This window comes from Tachypleus tridentatus, chromosome 3, assembly GCF_004210375.1.
Source record: "Tachypleus tridentatus isolate NWPU-2018 chromosome 3, ASM421037v1, whole genome shotgun sequence".
Lineage (NCBI taxonomy): Eukaryota > Metazoa > Arthropoda > Merostomata > Xiphosura > Limulidae > Tachypleus > Tachypleus tridentatus.
This window is the reverse complement of record NC_134827.1, coordinates 89990212-90018122: the sequence shown is the minus strand read 5'-3', so window position 1 is coordinate 90018122 and position 27911 is coordinate 89990212. Positions and strand designations below refer to the sequence as shown.

At 32.2% G+C, this 27911-nt stretch overlaps 1 protein-coding gene across 3 annotated transcripts in view; it reads right to left on the bottom strand.

The window, feature by feature from the left end:
• Window positions 1-297: 297 nt before the first annotated feature.
• The window catches only part of LOC143247447 (uncharacterized), a 35234-nt gene continuing 7620 nt past the window's right edge, over window positions 298-27911 (bottom strand). For 2 of the 3 annotated variants that reach the window (XM_076495561.1, XM_076495562.1), the window contains exons 3-6: window positions 20700-20812; window positions 10273-10335; window positions 8292-8471; window positions 298-606 (exon numbers count right to left, since the gene is read on the bottom strand). In XM_076495561.1, the coding sequence (XP_076351676.1) occupies window positions 578-606; window positions 8292-8471; window positions 10273-10335; window positions 20700-20812 (385 nt within the window). In that variant the 3' untranslated portion in view covers window positions 298-577. Of the gene's footprint in view, window positions 3692-8291; window positions 8472-10272; window positions 10336-20699; window positions 20813-27911 lie in introns of all 3 variants that reach the window. The other variant, XM_076495563.1, reaches the window with a different exon arrangement.

Sequence of the window (27911 nt, the reverse complement as noted above, 5' to 3'; positions counted from 1 at the left end):
TATAATATTGTCCACAACTGTATCCTCTTCATCACTTGACTTGGTAATTTTTGTCACTTACAATATTAATTTAAAAACCTCAAACTTATCTATTTTCCTTTACCCTCTTTTTCTGTTTGGAAAAAAAACAGAAGAGAAAGAATATTCATTAAAAGTGCTATTTTGGTTTAATTTTGTATTTAGTTTGAGTGCTATTTTGAAGTTATTTTGGTTTCTAGATAATTATGAAAAAAATATGCTATAATATACACTTTTGGAACAACATCAAAGATCATGAGATACAATTATTATATTTACGAGCACATTGTATAACTTTTATTGTACATTAAAACAATAAAATCCAATATAAAAATGTTTAAAATATTACATCATGACATTTTTCTACAGTCAAAAATGTTTTTATAAAATATTATCATACTGAGAGTAAGTCTTATTGTTTGACTATAACCAACTATTAGTATTTTTCACAGTATGTCTATGAAATCAAGTATCAGTATAAAAAAACATCTTTCTGAAAAAAACATTTATAGCCTGCATCTTACAGACTTCAGTATTACTTGTTGACCAGCAGTTGGAACTATTTTCTACAATTAGGACAGTAACATTCTGTAAAAAAGGAAACTTTAAAATTAAAACTAGTTAACTATTACTAAACCAACACTATTTTAATTTCACACCTAGGCTTAAAGTTATTTTTTTAAGTCAATGAATGATTAAAGAAAATGCCAGATACATATATCACACAGTTTTCTCAAAAGTACAGTGTTTATCTCTATAAGACATCAAATAATTTTACTTCTTAGGAGTAAATGAAAAAAAATATACCTTCAATTAAAATCTAGTTCTTGCATTGACCATCTGGTGCATTTACTTGAAAATGGAATTAAAAACATATTGAAGAAGCAGCATGTCTCAAGCAAAGTTTGGTGAGATTCATATACAAGATACAAAAAATGTATTAACAGCATTGAAGTGTGACATGTGTAAACGTAAAAAAAACACAACCTAGATATACATTCCCAAGATTAGAGTTTTTAAGTATCATGAATAAACAAACTCAGAAACAAAGGAGTTAAACTAGAAAAACGAATATCTCTGAATTAATCTCATAAAAATAATTGCACAATAAGTGTATTTATTATTATATCCTTTTTTTCCTTCTCTTTCTGAGAAAACTGCAAAAAATATTTCAACAAAAGGATTTTGAAATAGCTTTCCAAAATAAAATCAGAAATTATTTGTAACAACTTAAGAAACCCTGAAAAAATTAAGAGAAAGAAGGAATTTATCAAATGAGTTTTATTGTAAAATGTATGCATGACAAACAAGAAGAAATTAAAGGTAAGACTGAAAAAACATTAAAATGATATAAAATATGGAAGTATTTTTATCTTCACTTCTGGAAATATTAAGAACTGCAGAAAGAAACATAATTCAAAACAGATGTTTGCTTATATAGTAAGACAACTGACTGATTAACATTTACCACTGGAAAAACTCCTTGTGATGTCTAGCAAAATAAAGTTCTATCATATAGCAAATGAACTTGGCCCATTTAAAGGTAGGAACTAAAAAATGGACTATGCAAACAGTGTTCACAGCCCTCATAATGGTAGTTGTTTAACAAAACTAGTTACCTTAAGTGACGAGCAAAACTTTACATTTCATTGTGCCAAAAATAGTATTCTTCCTTTTGTTTTTCAACATACTATAATACAATATGCATAAACAATATTAGGGCAGAAAAGGTTGAAAAACAAAATAAACTGGTGAAACACTTAACGTACATAGGATTTAACATTATGTTTTTATTTCCTAAATGTAATGAGGAAATGAAAACCATAATTATGAGTCTTAAAAACAGGAAAAATCCAGGATATATATGATGGAATATTACCAAGTATTCTAAAACAGTGTGTAAATTATATCAGGGAACCACTGATATAAATTGAATTATTTAATTTTGTATAACTGTAATTTTTTCAGAGGATCTAGAAAAAAAATATAACATACCAAGAGCAAAAAAAAATAGTTATTTAAATCATAGATCAACCTCTGTATTATTGGTATTTTCTAAAAATATATAAAAAAAACAGTCAAAAGTAGGTTACATAAATTAAGTAAGCAAAACCTTTTTTAAAAATCAATATATAGATTTAATGAAAGGTTAAACACTGAAGCTGCTGTGTTATGATCCACACATTTTTACAAGTTTTAAATAGTTATAAAACTGTTTTCTTTCACGTAGACTGTAAAATATATAACAAAGTATTTGATATGACATAATGCAATAAACTCTGTAGAAAAAGTGACATCAAGTCTAAATATGAGCTGCACTAATTTATTAAAATGGTATATATCTTAATTTACAAGAACTCAAATGCATTATATTTCTTTAAAAATATGTCTTTAATATGTACTATTACAGTTTAAAATACCTGGCTAGCAAATAGGTGAATTTTACCGTAATAAGGTGAACCACATGTATGATAGAAACTTCACATGTGAACATATCATGCTAATGTTCTCCAAGTAGATTCTTTATGCAGGTGTTTGCTGTTCTTATTGTTTAAATATATATTTAAATATTCTTTAAATCTAGGCTTTGATTTTCATACAGATGTTTTACACTATTATAAAATAGTAAATCATACTGTTTCTAGCATTTGTAAACAATACTGTAAAGCAACCTTTAAAATAGAACTTCCTTTAGGGATTTACTCTTCAGCTAAAAATATCTAAAAACCATTGCTTGAAACATTGTATCTGTAACAATATATATACATCTTAGTAAAACTGTTATTTTTGAGGTTTAACCTATAAAATACTTCTATATAGTTTTTTTTAATGTTTTTATTGGTATGTTTCAACTTGCACACATTTTAAGATATTTTCACTTCACTCTTTTATGAATGTTGACAATTTTTGCTGTCACACATGATGATATTAGGTTCTCATTTTGTAATTGCATGTTTACTATATGTGTATGTATTATATATTACTTTTTCACAGAAAAGAAGGCATCTTGATTTATGTTAAGTTTAAAGAGAAATGCAAAACCAGAAAACTAAAAAACAAAAAGTCATAAATGCATTGTAGAATTAACAGATATGACCAGAACTCAAAAACAGCTACCTGCAGTTCAAAAGAACAGCTGGATATGGAAGCACATTACCTGAAAAATGTACTAGTAAAAAGGAATTATTGTATTAATGTGGTTAGAAAATATTTAAGAGCTGATAGGTTGACACTAAAAGACGAAAAATCATTTAGTTAATTTGGTTTATTGTGTAATTCTTTATATACCTGGTTTGTCAAATATGATAAAAAGACTGTAGAAAGAAACAGCGGTTGGTAAATTTGATTTGTATTTTAATCAGGGAAAAGCTGAATATAATATTACAAATGGAATTAAACTTGAGAAAGTAGTCATTTACAGTGTAGAATGTCTGGACTGTATCTCTATCTAGGAGAGGCTGGTAGAAATTTAAGTATTAGAATAGTAGAACATGAGCACGCTCTGTCACATCTACCAACACTTTAAAAGACACAGAACATTGCTATGAAAATTAAATTTTAATTCAGGGGTTATCTTGATTATCCAGAAACATTCCTTAATGTGTCGCATTTCTTTGCTATCGGCACTCCTCAAGATGTTGAAGTGTTTAGAAGTGATATTTCTGTCATAGTCCTGTAAACAATGGCAAAAAATGAACAACTGATTATATGCTGTTACTTGCACAAACTCTTTAATGCATGAGCTCAGGCAACAAGTTGTTGAGCTTACAGGACATGTAAATGTATGCAAGACTTAAGAGCAAAATATAAAGACAGGATTTTTGTAGAATGCAAGATCCTGCAACATTCACATTTAAATATGACTGCAGACAAAAGCTAGTGGTGGAGAGCTATTTGTAAGTGTAACACCATTTATAATAAACAGTATAACAGATTTAATCTGTTTCCAGTCCTGCATGTTAAATAGTTAAAATTTCAAATTATGAAAATACATAATATAATACTACATCTACATGTAAACTACCATTCAACATTGTAGTCAGTTGTGAGAACACTTCTAATGAAGCAGATGAAACACAGTGACAAGTACAGGTATATTAAAATAAACCATACACAAAGCCAATTAGTTCCATTATAATAAGTCCGATTTGTAAAAAATAAATAAAGTAAATATTCTTTGACACACACATGCAACAAAGGTATGAGTAATACAAGTTTTATTTTGTTTGTTATTTCTCCTAAATTAATGAAAAATATAGAAAACACTAAATAGCAACTTGTCTCACTTTAGGAAGCTAGTTAGTTCTCTTAAGATATCAGGCACTCAGTAGTACTAGCTATGTAGGAAAAGCTTAGATTGTTCATAAAAACAGTGTATCTCATCAACAAAGCTCTAGTTATATGATTTTTATCATTTTGTACCAAGACTTTTCTAGTTTGTGTTTTTCTGACATCATAAAAAACAGTTGTAATTTTTTTTTAAATCATAATTCTAGTGTAACCAATTTTATCATTACACCTTGAAGTTAGCTTTCATACAAAGTGAAACAGGAACTACCAGCCAATAATAGATAAACAATAAATATTACAATAAATGAGAATTAACATATAACAATACATATATAAATCTATTCATTCACAACTAAGTTCAGTTTATCCTGTTTTCGTCTGTTAACATTCTACTACACTGTGTGCCTGTGCTATTATGTAAGAATGATGCAAATGACATCCCTACTATCTTGTTTGCACTGTTTTAAAGGATTGATATTACCCATCTCTGAATTTGATTCCTTTTTTGAAAAGTTTTCTTTACTTGTTTGGATTTAAAGTGTATTAACATGTAAAAATCTCATTATTGCAACCTATCTTCAAACTTTAAAAGTTATGGTTGAAAATATGCTAGTTAAGATATTGCACCAGATTCTCAAAGTTTGAAAATTCAGGGTGAAAGCTCTTTTGGATAAATGTTCACAATATAGAGATAATATTGAGATTGGAAACATTTAGGAAGAATTTTTAGTAACTAAAAAAGAAGAAACGGCAAAGTGGCAAAAATCAGAAAGAAAAGAAACAAAAACTAGTTAGAAAAAATAAATTAGTGAAATAGAAAAACGACCTTAATATTGTCTACTGTATTTTGTCACTGAAACTGTGACAAGCTATGACAGTTTTCATCCAGTTAGTTACAGTGAAAAATGAGGGAAAATCTTTAAGAGCCTCAATTGAGGGATTGAGAGAAATGTGTGATTTTTGGTAAGTGTACTTACCTAGGCATCACTATTATCACAGTTTGTCATCAACAATGAAAACAAAACAAATGGTTGGAGATGTTGGTCACAGTAACCAAGAATTTGAATCATTAAATATAATTGAACTACTATTTGCAACTTGTATACATTCATCTACTACAGACTTTTAATTGTATTTTTTGTGTTGGTCTGTTTGTACGTTTAGTACTGCTATAAATATTTAAAATTAAAAGGCAAATAACTGTCATAAATTCTACTGATAAATGTAATTAGACAAACTTACCACATATTAAATTTCTATTAATGTAAATATTTGATACACATCCGCTTTAATCAATCTATGTTTTCCCATTATCAATTTCTCATTTATGGTTTTGTTAGTTTCTCTTTCAAAATACACGCAATAAAACAATAAATGAACAAAATTAATCTTAATTGAAATGTTTTTTTAATAACAGTACTAAAGATGAACAGATGAAATAAAAGAACATTAATTACTAGTTTCTTTCATATACTGCTTTATGTTTTTCTTGGCAAAAAAAATTATAAATATATTTCTGTCTTTTTTCATATGAAATAAAAACATGTACAAAGGAATGACTTTTTTAATGTATTGCACAGTTCTAAACACTATCTACAAAGTTTTAAGTCTATTTAACTTCACCAATTAGTAAATTAAATAACTGTATGTGTATAATGTTTTGTCAAGTTCATTATTTGATGTTATATAGTGGACAAACTGTTTTATGAATGTATGTATATGTTAAAGGATAATCTTTTGCACCAGAGTTTAAAACTGAAAAGAGAATCTATGACAGAGATCTAATGCATTGATTGAACATACCTCTCTGCTGTAGACCTATATACATATTTCTAGATAGTGTTATTATTACTTCTTATTTATACTGGCTATATAATTCACACAAAGCCAACCTAAAATATCAATATTAGTTATCTTATTTTTATCATGCATCTGATACATAAAGAGAGCAGTCAAATTTTGTCCAAAAATGTTATTTAAAATGATTAAATTCTTCACGGTTGAATAATTAACTATGTTATGCAGGAAAATAATTTGGGTTACTTGTCCAAGTTGGTTGTAAGATTTATGTAACAAAGCCAAGAATGTTTTATTTTCAAAAAAAGGTATATTTTCATAGCCACATTCTGTAATGTTATGTGAAAACTTTTTTATTGTATAGATTTTTGCTAAACACTGTTGTATGGTATATTTGTAATATCTTAATTCAGATATTTGTTTACTAAAAGGAGCATGTCATAAATTCATGCTAATGCAACAAGTAGAAATCATATCAACATCCTTTGTAGAAACTAAAAGTTTCATGTATTACATATTGAACAAGATTATAAACAATTACCAGAATCAGTAAACTACTCAGTAAATTATTGTAACTACTCATCTATAATTCAGTTAGTAAATTAATTAATGAGTTTTTTATTACCAATTGTTTAGTGAAGACAGTTTGCATGTAAGTTTGTTAGTAAAGTAGCAAAATAAGCAGGAAAAACAAAAAGGTGATAAAAATTAGATTTTCAGAAATATGTTACCTTAAACAACACACACACATATACAATGCTATTGCAATATGATAACACTGCACAACAATTTCTTCGAAAAGTTTTGCTTCCTGAAAAGGTTTTGCTGATTTTGACAGGTACCTGGTGGGTATGCTCTTATAGTTTCGGTTTTGCTTCACCACGTAGGAACTCTGAGAAATAGACAGTTAACTGTTTACTGGCAATAACGTATTTAATTGTGTTTATGTTTCTAATATGCTATTAAGTTCAACATAATTAAGTGTTTTGCTCTTGATTTTCATTTGTATTTAATGTCCGGTGCATCACGTTGCAGTGTCCAACAGTAGTCAGCAAGCATTGATGGATTCCAGTTGCCCTGATACAGTTTTTCCATTGTAGCAAAACTGAAGATTTCGATGAAATGGTACATGATGAGCAAATTTGGATGCGAGTTTCGTGATCAGCAACCAAAAAATCTATAAGGAACACCCAACAGTGTTCAAGAAGCAAAAACTTTGTTGTGCAGTGTAATTGTTCATAGATGATTAAAATCAGCACTTAACATAAACCAAAATGATGTAATAAAATTGAGTTTCATTTCTGTGTTGTTATTTCTGGTTTATACACATACTAATTTGCTTGGCTTTTTCATGGTTCTAGGATTACTTACCAAGTTTTCATCTAGTTCTTTAATTTACCACTTGTATATTTATTACCCAAGACCTGCAAGTTATTTTTTTGTAAACTTGCTCTTGTTGATTATTTTTATATTTTTAATAATTTCTATTATCTTTATGATCACCCATTTTGTTTAGTTTTATTATATTATCATTAGTAGATTGTTTAATTCTCATATTTTTATCTCCCATTACATTCTGACATTGTGTACAGTTCCTTTTGAAATGATCCAACAGTTGTCATTAAATGACAGGCTTGTTTCTGCTTCAAAAAAGTATTTTCTTGAAAGATCAAAAAGGAAATAAAACAAAACAATAGTTTTCTAGGGTGATTTATCTCCAAAATTCCAATTTTATTTTTATTTGTAAAAGTCAGGCATAAATTAGTTTTGGAGCTTCTGTTCAAATTTTGTTAGGCTTTACCAGTGAATAGAGCCTGTAGCAAACACAATTAAAGAAATTAATGAAATTAACTCATTATCATTAAGCAGACTGGCCTTACCATAATTTTCACCAAATAATCTGATAGAGCCCACCCAAATTAGAATATGCTATAACACTGGCATCATTTTGACAAAAATGAAATAGCAGTTAAACTAAAATTCAATTGTCACAATGACAAAATTACCATAAAGTAAGATAAATATCGTTGGACACAAGAGACAGAGCATTAAAAGGAAATTGAAGAAAAAGAAAAAAATTTAAATATTACCAGTGAATCATATGCAAAAATCAAAAATAACATTTCAATATAACTTTTATTCTGAAGAATAACTTTTGTAAATTTCAACATTTTTTAAACACCTACTTGTGTCTCTCTGTTGATGGTAGGTATCCTGTTGGTAATTTCTCCATGACTGTCTCCCTCCTCTTTGTCGTCCACGACCTCTTCTACCTCTGTTGTCAATATTCTGCAACTGCTGCTTGATAACTCTCAGTTCCTCTGTTACACCTGCTAACTGTTCTCTAAGAAGTCTATTTTCAGCATCTGTTGAAGTAACATGTTGAGAGCAAACATCAAATGTTAGATTTTGAGAAATCATATTTAAATGGAGTTGTATTTATTTTAATGATGGAAATTACTGCAAGCAATAAATTTGGGTTCAGCTGTTGCATGTATATTATTCTTTAATAATTTGTCTTTCAACATCACTAACAGCCAAGTTTAGTGGAACCACAGTTGTTATAAACTAGTTCAAATATATAATAATTATATTTTGTTTATTGTAAGGGACTTTCTACTAATCAGCAGCTACAGCATAAAGTATGGAAACTGACTAAACACAATGTAGCTACATCAGCTGTTCAAAAATGCAATGTCAGTTCAGAACCATAAACATGGCAACTGAAGACCCTCATGATACCAATAAATAGAAAAGAGGCTAATGCTATGTTGAAAGAAAACACAAGGAATGGGAAGCTACAAAATTAATGGATGGAATGTAGAAAACATGCAGAGAATTTGTCAATAATGATGTATAGGAAGGTGCCAAACACAAAAACCACAGCCAATGGCAAATTGAGCAAGATGACAGATGGAGTCATGAAAATAACTGCATTCACAGCAATCAACATTCTGACATCATATAATTACAGAATGTTCAACTGAAAGCACTTAATTAGAAATTCTGATTTTTTTAATCCAAAAAAACTTATTAATGTTTACAGAAAGCTTGCCATATTTCATGAAGATATATTAAGTACTTTCAGCCATAGTATGTAATACCACAATGGTTACATGGTTGTGTAAAATATGCAAGCCCATTATGATAGTGTTAATAAACTAAAAACATACTCATTTTACTTTTTGAAAAATATTACATGCATAAAGGCTTATAACACTTCCAATATACAAGTCACTTTAAAAGTTTCCAGATAAACTTAATACAAAACATAATTATAGTCTATTGTCTTTCAGTGACTTAATATTTTTCATATAAATAGGCAATAAACACATGCTATGAAAGTGTACTTTCAAATTTGATGTTACTGTGTAATCTTTTTTGAAAATTGAGTTCTAAAGATTCTTTTTGTACAAATAATCGTGGCTAAATGTTACTTATTTACTTACATTTTCTTTGATAAAAAATACTTCATCTGATTAGCTGAGAGAAAGATTTTTTGCATTGTTTCCTTCACTAAGCTGTTAATTTGTACAATGAAGTTAACACTTTAAAAGTTTATATTTCTTTAATTCATAGTAATATTTAATAACAACATTGTTTTTTTAAGTATATATTACACATTTCTTTAGTAAGCATAGAAAATAAGGAATGTTTTATGCATTGTGGATGAAAACAGCATATGTAGTCTAGTGTTTCTTCACAAGCATTCCATGTTTGGACAAATATCACCAAGAATTGAAGCAATAAGTTGTAGTGTTTAAGGCACATCTTGAAGATTTGTTGGGCAATTCTCACCTCAGATAAAGATATTTTGTCAAGAGCAGAATGAAGAAAGAGACTGCTAATATCAGAACACAATAGTTAGTTTCTAGGGCATGTTTGAGGAAAGAAGAAATTGAAAGTCTAGTTGTTACTGGAAAGACTGAATGGAGGAGAAACTGTGGTATACAGAGGTTGACTTGTGTCAAAAATCTATCTACGTGGATGAATGTATCGATGTTAGAAATTCTTTGCACCTTCAATAGAAGAAATCTGTATAAGACCATGGTCACCAATATCCTGTGTGGACATAATACATAGAGATTTTCAACTAACTTGTATTCTGTTCACTTTCATGTCATTATCTTTAGCAAACTTAACAGTTAAAATATGCAAGCAACCTACCAGATGAATATGCTCTCTCTTGTGTTTGATTGGAATCTTTGGTCATTTGGTATGCAGGTGGTTCTACAGAAAAAAAAGTACATTGTAAATGATAACTGTGAAAAATTTTGTTTTTTCAAATGAAAGGAAATTAATACAACAAAGTAACCCACTAAGTATCTTCAAGAAATACTGCCTTAATGTAGGTATACTGACATGCACTTTTACCCATCTAAATGTATATTCACATTTGTAAAATCCTTTAGTGTTCTGAACAAATACAAAAACAAAAATCAGTTAATAAATACATATTCTGCACAGGTACTTAAATACACAAATTAATAAATATTTCACAAGGTTTCCAAAATTTTACTTTCCAGTGTTGCATGTGTTATTCAGCATTAATGATATTATGGTTGTGGCAAATAGGCTAAATATGACAAAATAATACACCTTAAAATACAGCAAAGTTCTCATGAAACCTTTGGAATAGATAAGCCAGTCTTTTCTTAGAGTGATTTCATTTCATTGTATCCATCTCCAAATGTTGTACAAATTCCAGTTATTCTGAAAAGGTTTATCATTTTCACTATAATTCTGAATTTAAGTTTATCTTCAATATCTCTAAAGCTTTACACATTAATCTTGTGCATCAATGAACATTTAAAAACATTAACAGATTATTCACTTGTGAGTCACCCATTGCAGAAATGACGTGTACACTTTTCTAGATATGTTATTTCAACTGGCTTAAAATTTGTGATAAAATCTTGACAACTGTAGGCTTATTTAGTTTTATTTTAAACTAGCAGCATTACCTGGCATTGTCTGGGTTTTAAAAACAAAACCCTACTCTCTCCATATTCCTATTCCATATTTCATTAGGAAAAAAATATTTTGTGAATTTATAGAAAAAACAAACTATGAACCTGTTTTAAATTTGGGCTTCCTTTTGAATGAAGTTTTATGTTTTTCCTTTGTTGGTAAGGATAAAGAGACTTTTATGAATAATATTTAGATTACCTTATACGAGGACCCATTATGGAAAGAGAATACGCCTAGCTCTACTTTCCTCCATCATTCCTCTTCAATATATTAAAATTTCAAATACAAATACATATGTAATGTGTTTAATTTGCTTTAATGTAAATTTTACATATTTTTATGAATGTGATGCCATTCACATTATGGCAATAATGTACGAAATATGCTACAAACAAAATTGAACATTGTGATTTATAATGTATCAAAAGAAAAAAAACTTTCAGGTATTGAACCATCTGGAGAAAAAAAGTTAAATAAAATACATTTGCTGAATTAACTTTAATCTCATTTCACAAAACATTTTCATTTCAGATAGCATACTTTTATTTTATAGACCAGGCATGCTGTTTGCTCTTCACACACTACATTCTAATTCTGCACACATTTATTTATTTTGTGTGTGAGGTTAAATATATGATGTATTAGTAGATGTATAATTAATAATCTATAACTAAATAGTTCTGTCTATTCTAATGATAATAAAAATAATAATACAATTTAATTTCAACAGATCTTTCACCTAATGCTAGTGTTCTACAAGTTACACTAACTTTAATCTCACTGTACACAATAAGAATTATAGCTTAAGCCCTACTCTTTTTAATGGATTCTATTTTATGACAGACAGTACTATTTTATTTTTATAGTCTAGGCCTGCTATTTGTTTTTACACACACATTCTAATTCTGCATACATTTATTTTGTGTGGTGTGTGAGGTTAAACATTATGTATTAAATGTATAGTTAATGATCTATAACTAAGTAGGCCTATAATGCTATATTTTAAATTAAATGTTAATTGAATCTTATCAGAAAAGGTTGCACTTGCAGAGAATTTATTCATGCAATGTGTATGTTAGCAATAAAATTACCAGCATGGTTAGCAATGATAGACATGTATGTTAATGAAAAATTGTCTTTTTGTGAGATGATTTTTTAATATGATGTATTAATAGATGTATAATTAGTAACCTTAAACTAAATACACACAAAGAAGTAAGAAAACACAAATTGTGTGTTTTTCTATATATATGTCCATAAGTATGTTTACAACAATTTCAGAGCCTTAAGTGTTGCATCTATAACTTTACAAAAAAAACAAAAACACACTTTTCAAAAAAGATGTAAATGTAGGCATGATGCAAATGTCATCTTACTTGCATTATGTTTGAAGGATTGATATTAGCCATCCCTACATAGGAAGGTTGCATTTGTAACTAAATGGGAAATGTAAGAAGAGGTAAATATAGTTTGAAACTATATTTTCTGTGTAGGGAAACATTACCTCTCTCATGAATAGCTAGAATGCCACATTGAGTTTACAGAGGGTCTTATTAGAAAATGATCCCTCTTTAGAAAGGACTGAAAGTAAGACAATGGAGTGTGTGAGTAAGTAGAAGGCAATACAACTCTGGGAGATTGCACTACTTCTAATGCAAGCATATTCTTCTCCCATGTGAAAATATGCCACAGTAAGGGTTCACTCAAGAGGGACCCCAGTAAATTATTGAAATGAAATTAATGGACTCCTGATGTAATGTTGTTTGGGTGCAAAAGATTATAAATGGGAGGCATGCCTTAACTAAGACCAGTCAAACCATGACAAGGATATCCAACCCATGGTATGAATAGGGTCCTCTCTGTACCAAGAATCCACAACATAATGTGTGAACATTAAACACAATCATCTCCATATCCACCAGGAACTGACATCTGGGGGACATAAGGAAGGTGGACAGTAAAATAAGAATTAATCTCTAGTGTAGCACCAAGCAGCATTGGGAATATAACATCCAATCTGGCCACACACTCATATGAGGAGGTGTGGCTGATGCAGCTCTAATCATCACATCTACCAGGAACCAACATCCAGAGAACAGCATGAAGGAGGATGTCTTAGCCAGAGGAGCAAACTGCATGTTGGTAGGATGTATTCTCAATCACCTCATTGCACCTGGAATTGTACACAAGATCTGCAGTAGGATGATTACCAACACCATCTATAAAGGAAAAACACCACCACCCTCTCAACAGAGATGAAGAGAGCACATTCAGGAGGAGGAAGCCTCTATAGTCCACACCACAGCAGCTAGGAGCTAAGTGGCAAAGAGACAAAGACTTGAATGAAAGAAGGGGTAAGGGCATAGAAGGAACAGGTGAACAAAGACTTGGATGAAAGAAGGGGTGAGGGCATAGAAGACTACACCGATGTTCAATCCAGGAGAGAGGCAGAGCCAGAGGGATGATTGAGGCAGAGGGGAATGGATAGAAAAATTAAAGACACAGGTATTACATGTAAAACAGAACATGACTAACAAGGCAGAAATACAGGAAATGATGAAGGAGACCAAAGGACTCTGTCAAAAAGCCAGGTAAGATATGAAATGATGTGGAGAAGATTAAAACAAGGAGTAGGATGACCCTGATGCATGGGCAAACTATGGTATGTGTACCATGCTGCTATTGGTACACAACCATGGAAGAAAGATGAATGGAATGGGAAATCAAGGATGATGTGCTGCAAAAGATCAGCCTGACTGGTCAGGTTCCAGACAAAAGTTAAGTGTGAAACAGTATGGAAACAAAAGAATATTGCATACTGAACTGGGGCTGATAAAAGGATTGGAGTAAAAAGAGAGTGAAAGAGGAAGCAATACTACAGGGTGGCCCACAAGTCCCTACCCATCCATATATTTTATGTATCCAGTGTATCTGTGTGCTGTCCCTCATTCTCGCTGCATAATATTTTCCTCAACATAGCAGGGGTTATTGTTCCAAATGCCATGGTAACAACTGCCTTCAACTCATCATTAGTATTATTGAATATAACATAATAACATATGGAGGGGTAGGGACTTATGGACCACCCTGTATAAGATGGCTCAGTAGTGGAATCACAGCTGTACCAACCAAAGTAAACCACCAAAAGGACATGACATGAAATGGTCTAGATGAAAGAAATGACTCAGGGAACAGATTGATGGGAGGATAGAATACAGGTAGAGGCCCATCCCATCTTGACAGAGAGTAGCTACCACCCCATCAAGGGATGTGGAACAAGAGACCAAAATACTGGGAGCAAGGAATTGAAATATGTGGCAATTCAGATCTCGAACATCCACTGAACATCAGAGGATCCAGTGACCACTCCATGGAAAGAATCTCATCAAAAGGAGATAAGCTATCCATGACTATATTAAGGGGATGGAGGACTATATGGAGGTTCCAATTCAGGGGTGGGGCAGGGCAAGGGGGATGGATGAGGTTGAGGGAACAAAACAGAAGGTAAAGATCAAGCAAATGAAAAACACAGGAGTGAAATGAATATGATGACCATGGGCCCAGTATAAATTGTCCAATGTCTGAAAACAGAGATTTCTTGACCAAGTCCCCTTTGTTTTGAGATATATGAAATTACAGTCAAGTTATTGGAATGAACCATCAACTGGATCTGAAGGGTCAGAAGGAAGTGAACCAAAGCCTGATAAACCATGAGATTGACATGGAGAGAATCCTCCCTGAGACCTCCCCAAGGAAGCAGGAGGGTGCTCCAACAGGAATGAGAGGCATTTATAATGATATTATGTTTCAGAAGAGGAAGAAGACCATCCATAATGGTAGGATCTTAATCCAACTACCAGGTTGGTTGGTTAACATTTATTGGCACAAAACATCTGGGCCATCTACACCAAACCACCAGTAAAAAGATAAAATCATTAAAATATGTGAAAAGGAATCATGCTTAAACAATCCAATTTTCAAATTAAAATCTTAAGTAGAGTAAAAAAGGCCAATGGCCCTTAAAATCACAATTGAGGTGGACAATGTTACTATTGATAATGACACTGTACAACATCAAGGGCAAACATGATAAAAATATGTTTAAAATGGTGCTGTCTCAATGGCATTATAGTCGAAGGTGGGCTATGGTGACCTGTGTCACATAGACTACATATTGGTGCAATGGGTATTAGATAAAAGAAAATTATCAGTCAAAAATTGTGATCAATGTGTTGCCCAGCAACTTCATCCTTATGGAAGCAAGATGGCCGAAGAGCAATAGAAGGTTTGACTGGAAAAGTTTGTAATTACATTGCTCACTCCAAGTCAACTGCCAACTAACATGGAGTGGAGCATTGAATAGAGGACTGTAGTCCATGTATGGGACAGCCAAGGCAATGATAGTACTGGAGCAGACAGATTTAGCTGTGATGTCAACAAGCTTGTTCCCATGAATACCGACATGATCTGGTATCCAGAAAAACTGGATAGAAATAAAATGAGACAGAAAAATGGGCCAGTTGCTTTTGAATATCAGCAATAGGGTGAAAACTGAAGTGATTCCAGAGCTAACAGAGAGCTAATTGAATCAGTATAAATAGCACAGTTCATGTACTGCTTAGCTTCTATGTGATCCAGGGCATGAAAAATGGCATACAATTTGGCAGTGAACACAAATTGTAGAGGGGATTCTATGTGCAATTGAATCATGGCAAACAATGGCAGAGCTAACAGAGTAATCTGATTTTGAACCATCTGTATAAATGGAAATGTAAGGATGGTTCTAAAGATGTTCAGCAAATATAAGGTGATACTTCCTGCCTTCTTCAGATGACTCAAAGAAAGGTCACATTTGGGAATGGTAAGAAGCCATGTGAATATAGCAATGTTATCTAAGGACAGACCCAATTCATCCAACTGCACCTGGATACAAAGGCCAAAAGGAACAATGGCAGAACATCTGTTTAGAAAAAGCATGGCCCACTGAGGAAGGAATACACAACTTTAGATGGGATGCTGTGGTAAGGATCAAAGTTTTGAAGCATACAGTAAAGATAGTTGCAAACAACAGAGGTGTAGAGGAGGTTCATGAAACTTTGTGTATAAGCTCTGGACTGGGGAAGTGCAGGAAGCCCAGTGCAGAGCCAAAGCCCCTGATGATAAACGGGGTCCAACACCTTCAAGGCTGAGGTCCTGGCAGAGCCATAGACCCATAGTCCAGTTTTAACTGAATGACAGCAGGATATATCTTTAACAAAGAACATCAATCCACTCCCCAAGAAGAGGAAGACAGGGCACTGAGGATGTTCAGTGTTCTTTTACATTTGACTCATAGCTGCTTGTTGCATGGCATAAAGGTCAGCTTATGCTCAAATATAAGCCCCTAAGGACTTTGCCTCAGAGACCGCAGGAAGCACAACTTCACCAACATGAAGTTCAAGATTGAAGTGAATATCCTGTTGAGGGCAGAAGTGCATACAAACAGCTTAGAGAGAGAAAGAGAGAAGTTAAAACTGTATGTTGTGATCCATTTCAGTAAATGACTGAGGGCAGGCTATTGCTGCCACTCAATAAACCTTATATTTGACGACTGACATGAGATGTGGAAGTCGTTGACATAGAACCTGTTTGCAACAGTAAGAGGGAGTTGTCCAATGATGGCATTAATCTTCACACTGAAAAGTGCAACACTCAAGACATAGTCCTGAGGGACTCCAAGTTCCTGTAGTAAAGAACGGGAAAGTGTCGAATCCACATGAAGCTGGAATCACCTTCCTTTTAAAAAAATTTTAATACAAAGGGGCAAATAGCCATGCAATCCAAATAAGTGGAGGTCTTGCAAAATGCTAAACTTCACACATAATATCATAACCCTTCTCACGTTCAGTGTTCTGACACAAGATGTTGCTTGAGAAAGGTTTCCCCAATTGACGTTTCAAGTTTAATCAGGTGGTCCATGGCAAAGTGCTGTCATACGAACCCACAATGAGTGGATCAGAGGAGGTTGTTTGATTCAAGAAGCTAAACAAGACGAGCATTAACCATCCTCTCTAAGATCTTACAGAGACGGCTTGTCAAAGAAATTGGGTAATAGCTTGAAGAAATCTTGGGATCCTTCCCAGGCTCATGAGAAAATAGTATCATAGCATGGTGTCAAGTATCAGAAAAAATATTCTCCTGCCAAATCCAGTTAAAAACAACTAGAAGAATAGCAAAGAGAGAGATGGCATAGCATCTCATACTAAATATCATCGGGTCTGACTGATGTACTGCCAGGCCAGTAAAGAGCAATTTTGAGTTCCACCAGTATAAAGGGGGCAATTATAGTCATAGAGATGATCAGCTCAAAAGGAAAGAGACAATCACTCTGCCTGAGTCTTGATGGCTAAGAAGGTGGGGGATGAAGCAGAAGCACTAGATGCACAAGTAAAGCTTTTGCTGAGAGTACTGGCAATGCTCTGGGCATCAGCAACTTCCTAGCCATCAGAGAGCATGATCAAAAGGGGGCAGAAGTATGCTGTCCACTAACCTTTCGAATCTTGTCCCACATGACTTTGGAACTGGTGGTAGAAGAGATGCTAGAGGTGTATTTAATTTAAGATTCCTTCTGGCTTTGAGGTCTGATTTACTGAGCATGTGCATGGGCTCACTGAGATGCAATGTGGTTTAAAAGTGTGAGATATCTATGAAAGGTATCCCAAGCCAATTTCAGAGCTTTCCTTGCCATGTGGCAGGCAGGATTCCACCAAGAATGAGGAAACTGTGGAAAACTTGTCAAGTTTTTAAGTGGTTTACAAATGATGGCAGGATAAAATTCTGAGAGAACAGTGAAAGAGGACCAGTTGACCTGGTCCAACTTACATCGAGACACGTGGGTCAGGTGGCATCGACCATGGCCAATCTCTCTCAAAATAATAGGAAAATGATCATTACCCCATGGGTTACTATCAATCCTCCAAGAAAAGTAAGAGAAAAGTGAAGGAAAGCAGAAAGATCAATAGTAGTAAAAGACTAAGTGCATGAAAATAAGTATAAGAACCAGTACTGAAAAGATAGGTTGTGATCTAAGAGCATATGCTCTATGGAATGAGCCCTCCCATCAATATCAGCACCACCCTAGAGGTGATTATGTCCATTAAAATCCCCCAGGATTAAAAAGGGAGACAGTAACTGCTTAATGAGGGCATCAAAGTTTAACTGATCATAGGTCTCTTCAGGAGTCAGGCAGACAGAACAAATAGTAATGGTACAAACCAAGGAAGCATGGATAGTTACAACCTCCAAGGCTGTATTGAGTGGCAAAGACAAAGGGGCACATGCTGATCAATCAGCAGTCCCACCCCTCCTTGTACTCATCCATCACACAACCTGTCATTTCTGTACAAGGAAAACTGTCAAAGAGTGACTCTATCGACAGGTTTCAGAAATATTTCCTGCAAGGAAAGACACACAAAATAAGAATCAATCAAATCCTTAATGCCACCTATATTTGAATGAAACCCCCCGACAGTTCCACTGCATCAGAGTGACCATTCTTATTTGCATTGAAGAGAATGTGGTGGGGGGCCTTTCTGTTTATGGCCATGATTTGTTTCTTTATTGTACAAAGGTCTATCGACCTCCACAGATCATGCTCTGGGACAAGTAGGCAGGTCTCTGTGTGTGGACAAAGATTCTAGTGAATTAGAACATGAACGAATGGTTGTTTTACTTCTTGGAGGTGCAGAAGATGATGAACCTGAGGAAACACCCAAAGCCAAGGGAAGTGGGACTGGACAGTTACATAGATTCATCAACTCTTTTAATCATAGAGGGCAAAAGAATCTTCAGAGGCATGGAGAGATCTGTCTGCAGTTCCACTGTGATAGTGGAACAGAGTGCAGCAGCATATGTCTGAGATGGAGTTCTGATTAATTTTCTGATATATAAGGGTTGGAATTAAATATACATTTCTTAAGGTAAGTAAAGACAGCTTTGAAGGGCAAAATGCCTATATGTTATGATAAAGTTTGGTTTTGGCAAAACAGCTGCTTATCTGTTTTGGGTAATGATACAGTTCAAGACTATTCACAACTGATGGCATAAAGTGCTTTCACATTGTTGTTGGATTGCAGCAGCATTTCACAAGTGGCCATCTTCAATGGTCCCTCTCTCTGACAGTGTAGGTCCTTTTATTAGGATGAAGTACAATATTTCTGGTTCTTGTTATTACTGGATGTTTCTTCTTAGCCATATTTACATCTTGAAGTGCAGAAAATCAATGGATATCATCTCAATTCTTTCTGCATGTGCACAAAGTCAAAACAATCCCTTATTAAACTTTTTTTTTTCAAACATTAAACACAGAATTAACTGCTTGATCTCATTAGACATTTATTTAAACTTACTCACTGATATATACAATCACATATTCTTTAAGATGTTCTGCAGTTATAATAATAGTACTTAATACAGTCATAAGCAACCATGTTTATGATTATTGGATCTGGAAGAGCTGGATGAAATAAATGCTGATGGTTCAAAGCTTTTGGTAATAACAGTGAAATAGGATTCATATTCTTTGGCCCTAGAAAATAAGAGGGGATTCTCTTAACCCTCCATTGGTCGCATGGGGTGTTTTTCAATCCCATATATGTTTGTTAACATTGTCACCAAAAAATTGTAACACAATGCTAGTTGTTCAATCATCTTCCCCAAATCCCTGATAGAGTGCAAATCTAGTTCCTCCCATATATACTTTGGACATGTTGAAAACAACTCTTATTGTTCTTGGTCTTGTACACAAACATCCCATGGTACTCAACTAAAGTGCATTTCTGGCAAAGCCTATATCTTTTTTTTGTTGTTAATTCATTTAGTGTTTCTAGGATTGATTTATACCAAATGTGAAGGAATATTTGACTAACACTTTTTATGAAATTACAATTTATTTATGGTTTTTTTTATTATTATTCAGTATAGACAGCAACACTCAAAATTAGAAAATCAGGCATTTTATTAGTGTTAATAAACTAGTCATGTTCTTTTTTTCAGAATAACTATTAAGATGTTTAGTTAGAAAACAAATTTACTTTACTTTTGCAGTAATATTTGTCAAATAAAATATGAAAGATATTTTTTAATAATTTCATTATTCCTCTATTAACACTACATATACTTTAAAAATTAAGCAAAATGTTATGGAAGTGGTCACAAGATATTCAACTTACAAATTTACAGACATATTTTAGTTATGATAACAAATCATATATAATTTGAATTATTTTACTGTACACTGCTTACTTTGGCAAGTTCTATACACAAAGATACTTTTGCTATTTTTCCAAAGAATAAAGGTGTAGGATAAAGCAGTTCAAATGTTTCAACTAAGTATTGTTTAGACACTGTTGAACATCATAGATTACTTTTGAAGAGTTTTTGAATGAAGACTTAAGTTTCAAAAGTTTAGTCAGGTTTGGTAAATGTTTTTGAATATCTAAGAACCCTATAGGGAAGTCATTTCATTAATTTTCTATGATCAATGTAAATTGAAAATACATCTTTTATCTACATATTTAATCAAGGACATGAGTAATTTGATATATTTTGAAAATGTAGTATTAAAAAAAACAGTTAGCACATACGTGCATTCTTTTTAGAAGTTCCAGTGATCACAAAACTTTGAGCTTCTGCTTGTGTATCAAATTTTTTGAAAACTGCTCCTGAAAATCCTTTAACTTGTCTTTCACATTCTTCCCTAAACATAAATCAAATGATAAAAATCAAACATTTTTCAACAGGATATACCAACAGCATAGCATAAAGACATGCATATTACTGATAACACATTAAAATGCATTCAAAATAATAACATCTCCAGAAGTAGAAACATACGTGTTTGATCCTATACAATCAATGTTAATGTCCATCTATCAGATAGATTTACAGTAATGGAAGAATATTCTTCACAAATTTATCCAAAAAATAACATATTAAAAACTATGAAATAAGCTTACTGACCAACACTGTTACTCATTATGAGCTTCTTTGCATTATTTTTTAGTTTTCTTTGGAAAATTATTTTTTCCCACTCTTGGTTTAATTGTTCTTTTATTCTTGTTGAAGGTGTTATGCAAATTTTCGCTCATTACAGATCATATACAACTCATTAACTAAGCCAAATACACCAACAGAAAAGTTAATGCTTTTCTCAAGGAACAGCTATGACCCAAGATAAACAGAGACAAAGGATTGTGTCTATATTTATAATAAAATTTATTTTTCATCTCACCTTATGTTAATCTGTAACTTAGATAAAATTTTTGTTTCTTATATATTTCAGCTTATTTCAAAAATAAGCTTTATATTCAAACACGTGCTGTAGAAATGCATACTACAGATCTGCATAAACTTTATTTTCAAACCAAATGAAACTTTGTAGTGTGTGATACATTTTGCTAAACACTCTTGAAGAAACTGAAAAGGATAAAATTGAGTTTTCAATAAAAAAAATATAAATTTGATGTTATAATAGTATTTTATTACTAATATTAAACACTAAAATATTATAATTTATCCTAAAGGGTGGGAAGCACACATTGGACTGGTGAGAAAAAGCCCACTAAGATTTCATGTCTGTCATACCAGTCCAACACACAATAAACACACTTGTTCTTATTTTGTTTTAATGTGATAGTGATTTTTTGTGTGACAAAAGAATATCAATGAATATTTCTCATAATTTGACCATTCCAGATGACCACAGTCAGAGACCAAAGAGATAAACAGCCATACACACTATAATCCAGTATTTCTCAGACCTCCAGTTAGTGGGCCCTTATGGTCTAATCTGTGAGAAAATTGTGTAATAAATTATGTTTTGTAATTACAAATATGTTATGATGAATGAACTATTGTTTTAGTGATCAAGTCACAGTAAGTAATTACTAATTGCTGATTATTATAACATTCTGGAACAACATGGGACTTATTGGTCCATCTCAACTATTCCATCCTCTAAATAAATACAAAAAATAAATGAAATTTTAAAGCCAGTCCTTATCATTCACATACTTATCAAGGCTTTTCTTAAGTTCACTTAAATATACTGCCTTTACAGCATCCAAAAGCAACACATTCCAAAAGCCAACCATTCTGTTAGAAAAATGAACTCTTAGCTGAAAATAACTCCTACCCTTATATTTGTGCTCCCCAATCCTACTATTCTGTGTTGAATGTGTTATTGCTATCAATTCCTTTTCACAATTTTAAACAATTTAATCAGATATTAAACATCTCAATCAGATTCCCTTACCTCTTCCCTTTCTTTTTCAAGAGAAAACAATTTGAAAGATTTCAACCTCTCTTCATATGACAACCTCTTCATCCCAGGCACTATTCTACTAATCCACCTCTGAACCTTTTCTCACAATTCTATGTCCTTATTAAGGTAAGGAGCCAAAGACTTAACATAATACTACAAATGTGATATTAACTAGAGACCTATACAAAGAAATTGTAACATTTTTGGATTAAAATTTAGTTCTGTAGATACAATCTAAAATCCTATTTATCCTACCAGTAGCAACAGCATAATGCTTGAATGAATATATATGTAAAAACAGCTCATTTGGGTTGAGAAAATATTTTACGAAGAGAAGCGAACAATGTTTCGATCTTCTTCGATCATCGTCAGGTTCACAAAGAAAGAAAGAGGTAACTGACTGGAAGCTGACCACATGTTTGGAAGGGGTTGTGTAACTGAGTGTCGGAATGTAGAGGGCGGTGTTAGATGTTTGAATATATAATTTTATATTATTTATTTTATTATTTTTAATATAGGTATAAAGGTGTTCCTTTGTATTGGTTTATTTTGGGCTTAAGTTGTTGTATAAGTAAGGCTTCTTTAATTTTGCATTTGTTTATGTTTGTTTCTTTATTTAGTATTTGAGTGTTTTCTATGGTTATATTATGTTTATTTGACTTGCAGTGTTCAAAAATGTGTGAAGATGACTTTTTATGTTCTTTGAATCTGGTTTCCATTTTCCTACTTGTTTCTCCAATATAGAAGTTGTGGCAGTTATCACATTGTATTTTATAAATAATGCTGTTTGTCAGTGTAGTTTTTACATAGTATAGACCTCAGTTTTGTGCCTGGTTTTTGAATAAATTTGGTATTAACTGCAATGTCATATTTTGTTATTAGTTTTTGCCTAATGTTGGTTATTTTTCTGCTAATGTCGGAAATATATGGTAGGCAGCAGCATATGGTTTCATGATTTTTTGATTTGTGAGATATATTTACTTTTGTTGGTTGATTTTACTTTCTGTCTAGGTGTGTGCGTGTAATGTTTCTACGGTTTGTGGAGTAAACTTATTGATATTGATGAAGTATTTTGTCTAATTCATTGTTAATTTTATCTGGTGAGCATAGTTTTATGGCTGTGTTTATTTGGTTTCTTAGTGTGTTGAGTTTTTGTTTTGTTTCATGTGCTGAGTCCCAAGGAATGTATAATCCAGTATGGGTGATTTTTTGGTGGATTTCTGTTTTAAATTGTGTGTTGGTTCTTGTAATTTTGAGGTTAAGAAACGATATTTGATTGCTTTCTTCCTGTTTATATGTGGAGTTAATGTTGGGATGTATAGAGTTAATGTGAATGAAAAAATTAAGTGTGTGTTCTGCAGACATGAATCCCACAACCGTGTCATCTACATATCTGTACCAGTATAGTGGTGAATGTAATGCTGTATTTCAACTTGTGTCATAAAAATATTGGCTAGAACTGGTGATACTGGGTTGCCCATGATTAGGCCATTTGTTTGTATATAGTTGTGGTTGTTGAACATGAAGTTTGTCTTCATCATGGTGAATTCTATGAGGGTTGCTAATTGGTTGCTGGGAATGTCTATAGATGGGTTAGGGTCTCGGATATAGAGTTCTAAGGCTATCTTGCAGACTTCAGTGGTTGGAACTTTTGTAAAGAAGGATATAATATCGAAACTGGCCATTAAGGCTTTATGATTAAGCTGATTTAGATTAGACTTGAAATTAAAAGTGTCTTTGATGAATGAGCTGGCTGATGTTACACATTTGGAGAATGCTCATGCTATGATTTAGCAAGATTGCAATTAAATGATTCATATGTGGACATTATTGGTCATAATGGACAATCTGGTTTATGAGATTTGGGGATGCCGTATATTTGTGGTGTGCGTGAGTCAGTTTTACGTAGGTAGGAATAAAATGTGTGTGAAATTGTGTTGGCTTTTTCATTTTAGTATTTTGTTTAGTTGCATTTCATGCATCTTTATTAGATTTGTGTGTATTGGTTTAAATTTGTTCATGTCTGATAGGATGTTCTTCATTTTTTGGATGTATTTATTCGTGTTCATTATGACTGTATAGCTTTATCTGCTTTTAGAATTTTTATAATTTTGTCTTGTTTCAGGTTTTTAATGGAATTAATGTCTCTTTTAAGATTGTTTTTTAGCTTTCTGTTTTGTGAAATTATGTTAATGGTTTTATGAGAAAATTCTTTGAAAAAATCCTTTAAGATGTTGTTTTTAGGTGTTTCTGGAAAATATAAATTTTTAATTTTTCTTGGGAAGTTTGGCTGTTAGATGTCAATGAAATTGTCTAAGTTGTTTTCTTTCTGTTGGTTATTTTCTTGTTTTTGTTTTCTGTAGAAAGTATCACAAGTCTCCTGGCTAGATCTTCTAAACGTGTTTTGATTTCTAAAGTTGAAATGTACCTAGGTGCTTTTGCGAAGTTGAGACCTTTGTTAAGTAGATGTATCTCATCTGTTTAATTGTCGGTTAGATCTGTTAATTATGTGGTTAGTCAACGGTTTGTTGCAATGTCTTTTCTGTTGTTTGCATCTTAGTTTTTCTAGTTTTTGTTGTGGCAGATCTTTTTGCCTCTGTCATTCTTAGCGTTGATTAGGTTTATGTTTTGTTGTATAAGTCCGTAAATGCTAGTTGATGGTCTAGGTTCATTTTTTGTAAGTCATGTAGTTCTTTGTATTTCGTGTTCAACATGGCTTTAAGTAGTTTTTTCTATAAATTTTGGATGTTTGTAATGTTTGTGTATTGTTACTAAAATTAAAGAAGCCTTACTTATACAACTTAAACCCAAAATAAACCAATACAAAGGAACACCTTTATACCTATATGGAAAATAATAAAATAAATAATATAAAATTATATATTCAAACATCTAACACCACCCTTTACATTCTGACACTCAGTTACACAAGCCCTTCCAAACATGTGGTCAGCTTCCAGTCAGTTACCTCTTTCTTTCTTTGTTTACCTGACGATGACCAATGAAGGTCGAAACGTTGTTCGCTCCTCTACATAAAATATTTTCTCAACCCAAATGAGCCATTTTTACGTATATATATATATTTCTCTACATCACTGATAATGCTTGAATGGCTTTAAAGACTGATCAACTATTACACCAAGATCTCTTTCCTTCATAACACATCACCTTGCATTTGTTATGATTAAAACTTATCTGCCATTTATGATCTAAATGATCCAAATCAGTGGTGGGATTAAAAAATGTTAACCAGTCTATCTCACTTTACACACACCCATTTTTTGCAACGAAAAAATAACAACAAAAATATCTTACTGAAAAAGTTTATTTAGCATACTTAAGTATCTCCAAATTGCCACTTGAGTATCATCATAATTTTTATTCCTTCCACGTTTGACTCTGTTGTCATCAGCTGTGTGGTTTTTTTCTTAGCCATGTTTGAACAGAAGTGGGATCCCATGAATCCAGTGGGAGGCTGATCAAATTAATTGTTATCAGGTTTGCTACATTTTCAACTGTAAGGCAGCTTCTTTTATCTGAATATATCATATTCATTCTTGAAAACCCTCTACCTCTGCAGAACTAAGAGCAACAGTATTGATGATATTTTTAGTCTTTTGTACAGTTCTTGGAATCTAATGATTGTGGCAATTTCTTAGGACATTTTCCACATAGTCACAGAAATCATTAATGCTGATTTCATGAGAAGAGATTACTGAATTCATACAATTTTTCTTCAGAAGCTTTCCAAGAGACAACAACTTCATCAATATTCCAAGAATCTGGCTCAAGTATGTTTACCAGTTCATGAATTTTATTGTTATTTTATTGTGCATTATTTTTTAAGTAATCAGTCCATTAATCTGGCTTTCATATTTTTTATTATTTGGTTTTAAATAAACTCAATATTCCTAAAGGCATCAGAAGCAATGGTTTCATCAATTTTCTTTTCAAAGGTTCCTCTACTTTCTTTGAGCACTTCAAATGTCTTAATGGCCCTTTTTATTAGTTTTTCAGCTCTTGCTAAACCTAAATTTCTGGCTTGAAGGGCATTAGAAAGTGAAGAAATTTCTCGTAGTACATCTATCATTATTGTTAAATCCTCCAGGAAGAATTTGTTGCAAAGATGGCTGGGTATTCCCAAATATTTTTTCTCAATAGAAAGATATATTTTTATAATGCTGGATAAGCATGCCATACATCAGGTGCTTATCTTAGGCTGCAAGCAGCCCATCTTGGTCCCAAAACTCTACCAATAATCAGAACTTCTGGTCCAATTTCTTTTAAAATATTGAAAAGTTCCATTCAGGTTTTTGGTTGATTGGTGAGAGATTGTGTAGATTTTATCTATGAACACTTTGAAGTGATCCACTTGTTTTATATCAGTAACAGAACAATCTAAGACTATCTAATAGAGATGTATACATAGTTTCAGCATCCTGTCCTTTCAACTCGACCAAATCAAGAAAAATTACTAGCAACAGATCACAATCTTCAACTTTTACAAAAAATATGATCACTGGTTTACTAGATATGGGTGAAGCTTCATCAATGGTAAGAGTTTTAAACTTTGTTCAATTGTTTTAGTAAAATTTCATTTTTAATTTCCTTTGCAATGTGATCAACAATTTTAACAGTAGTTTTCCAGGAATAGAGTCCCACTCCCATATCCAATCCCTTTTTTATTTGTAGCTCAATCTCAACTTCAAAATCAGAAAAATGGCCTGCTTTGTTTTCCTACACTGTAGATTGCATTAAAAACTTTACATGTGGAGTGGATATATTTTTGGTTTACTTTATTTAGGCATTTGATAACTGCATCATCTGCACAATCTTTCAATTGCATTGCACATATATTGTGTGTCTTCAATGAAAACTGTTCATTCATTTTTTTCTGAGAGATGCTTGCTGAACAGTTTTATTCCTTCCTGATGCTTCAACACTGTAGTTTCTCCATTCCATTGATATGTGAATTCCCTTCATGTTTATGGAATCAAATTTAGAGCAGTAACAACCAAGTTTCTTGCTGTGAACAACCAAACCATCATATTTTTTCTTCAACTCCTTGGCCTGATTCATACTCCAGCAATCCAGAAGAGCAATTGTTGGATCTTCATCATCTCCAGTTTATGCAGTATCAGAAGTGGAAGTTTTATTGCTTCTTGAAGTTGCTGGTGTTAGATGTTCAACTGGATCTTTCTTTGAAGTTTCAGTTCTTGGGGTTTTTCTTACAAACTCCAGTATAGCTGTTGCTTCTTCATTTTAAGGGCTGAAGCCTGAAATGCCAAAATTCCTATATTCAGAAATAAATGTATTAATATAACTTATTAAACTTTCACCATAAGAGCTAAAAATATACAATTATTTTTTATTATTTTTTTAAAATTTCATGTGAGAACTATTTTTATAATCATCTTTTAATTTTTTTTTGGTGGCATATAAACAAAGAAAATTAATTTAACATTTAACTATTTTTGTAAATATTGTTATTATTGTTCTGCTTACATAAGAAATTTTGTGTGATAAATATATA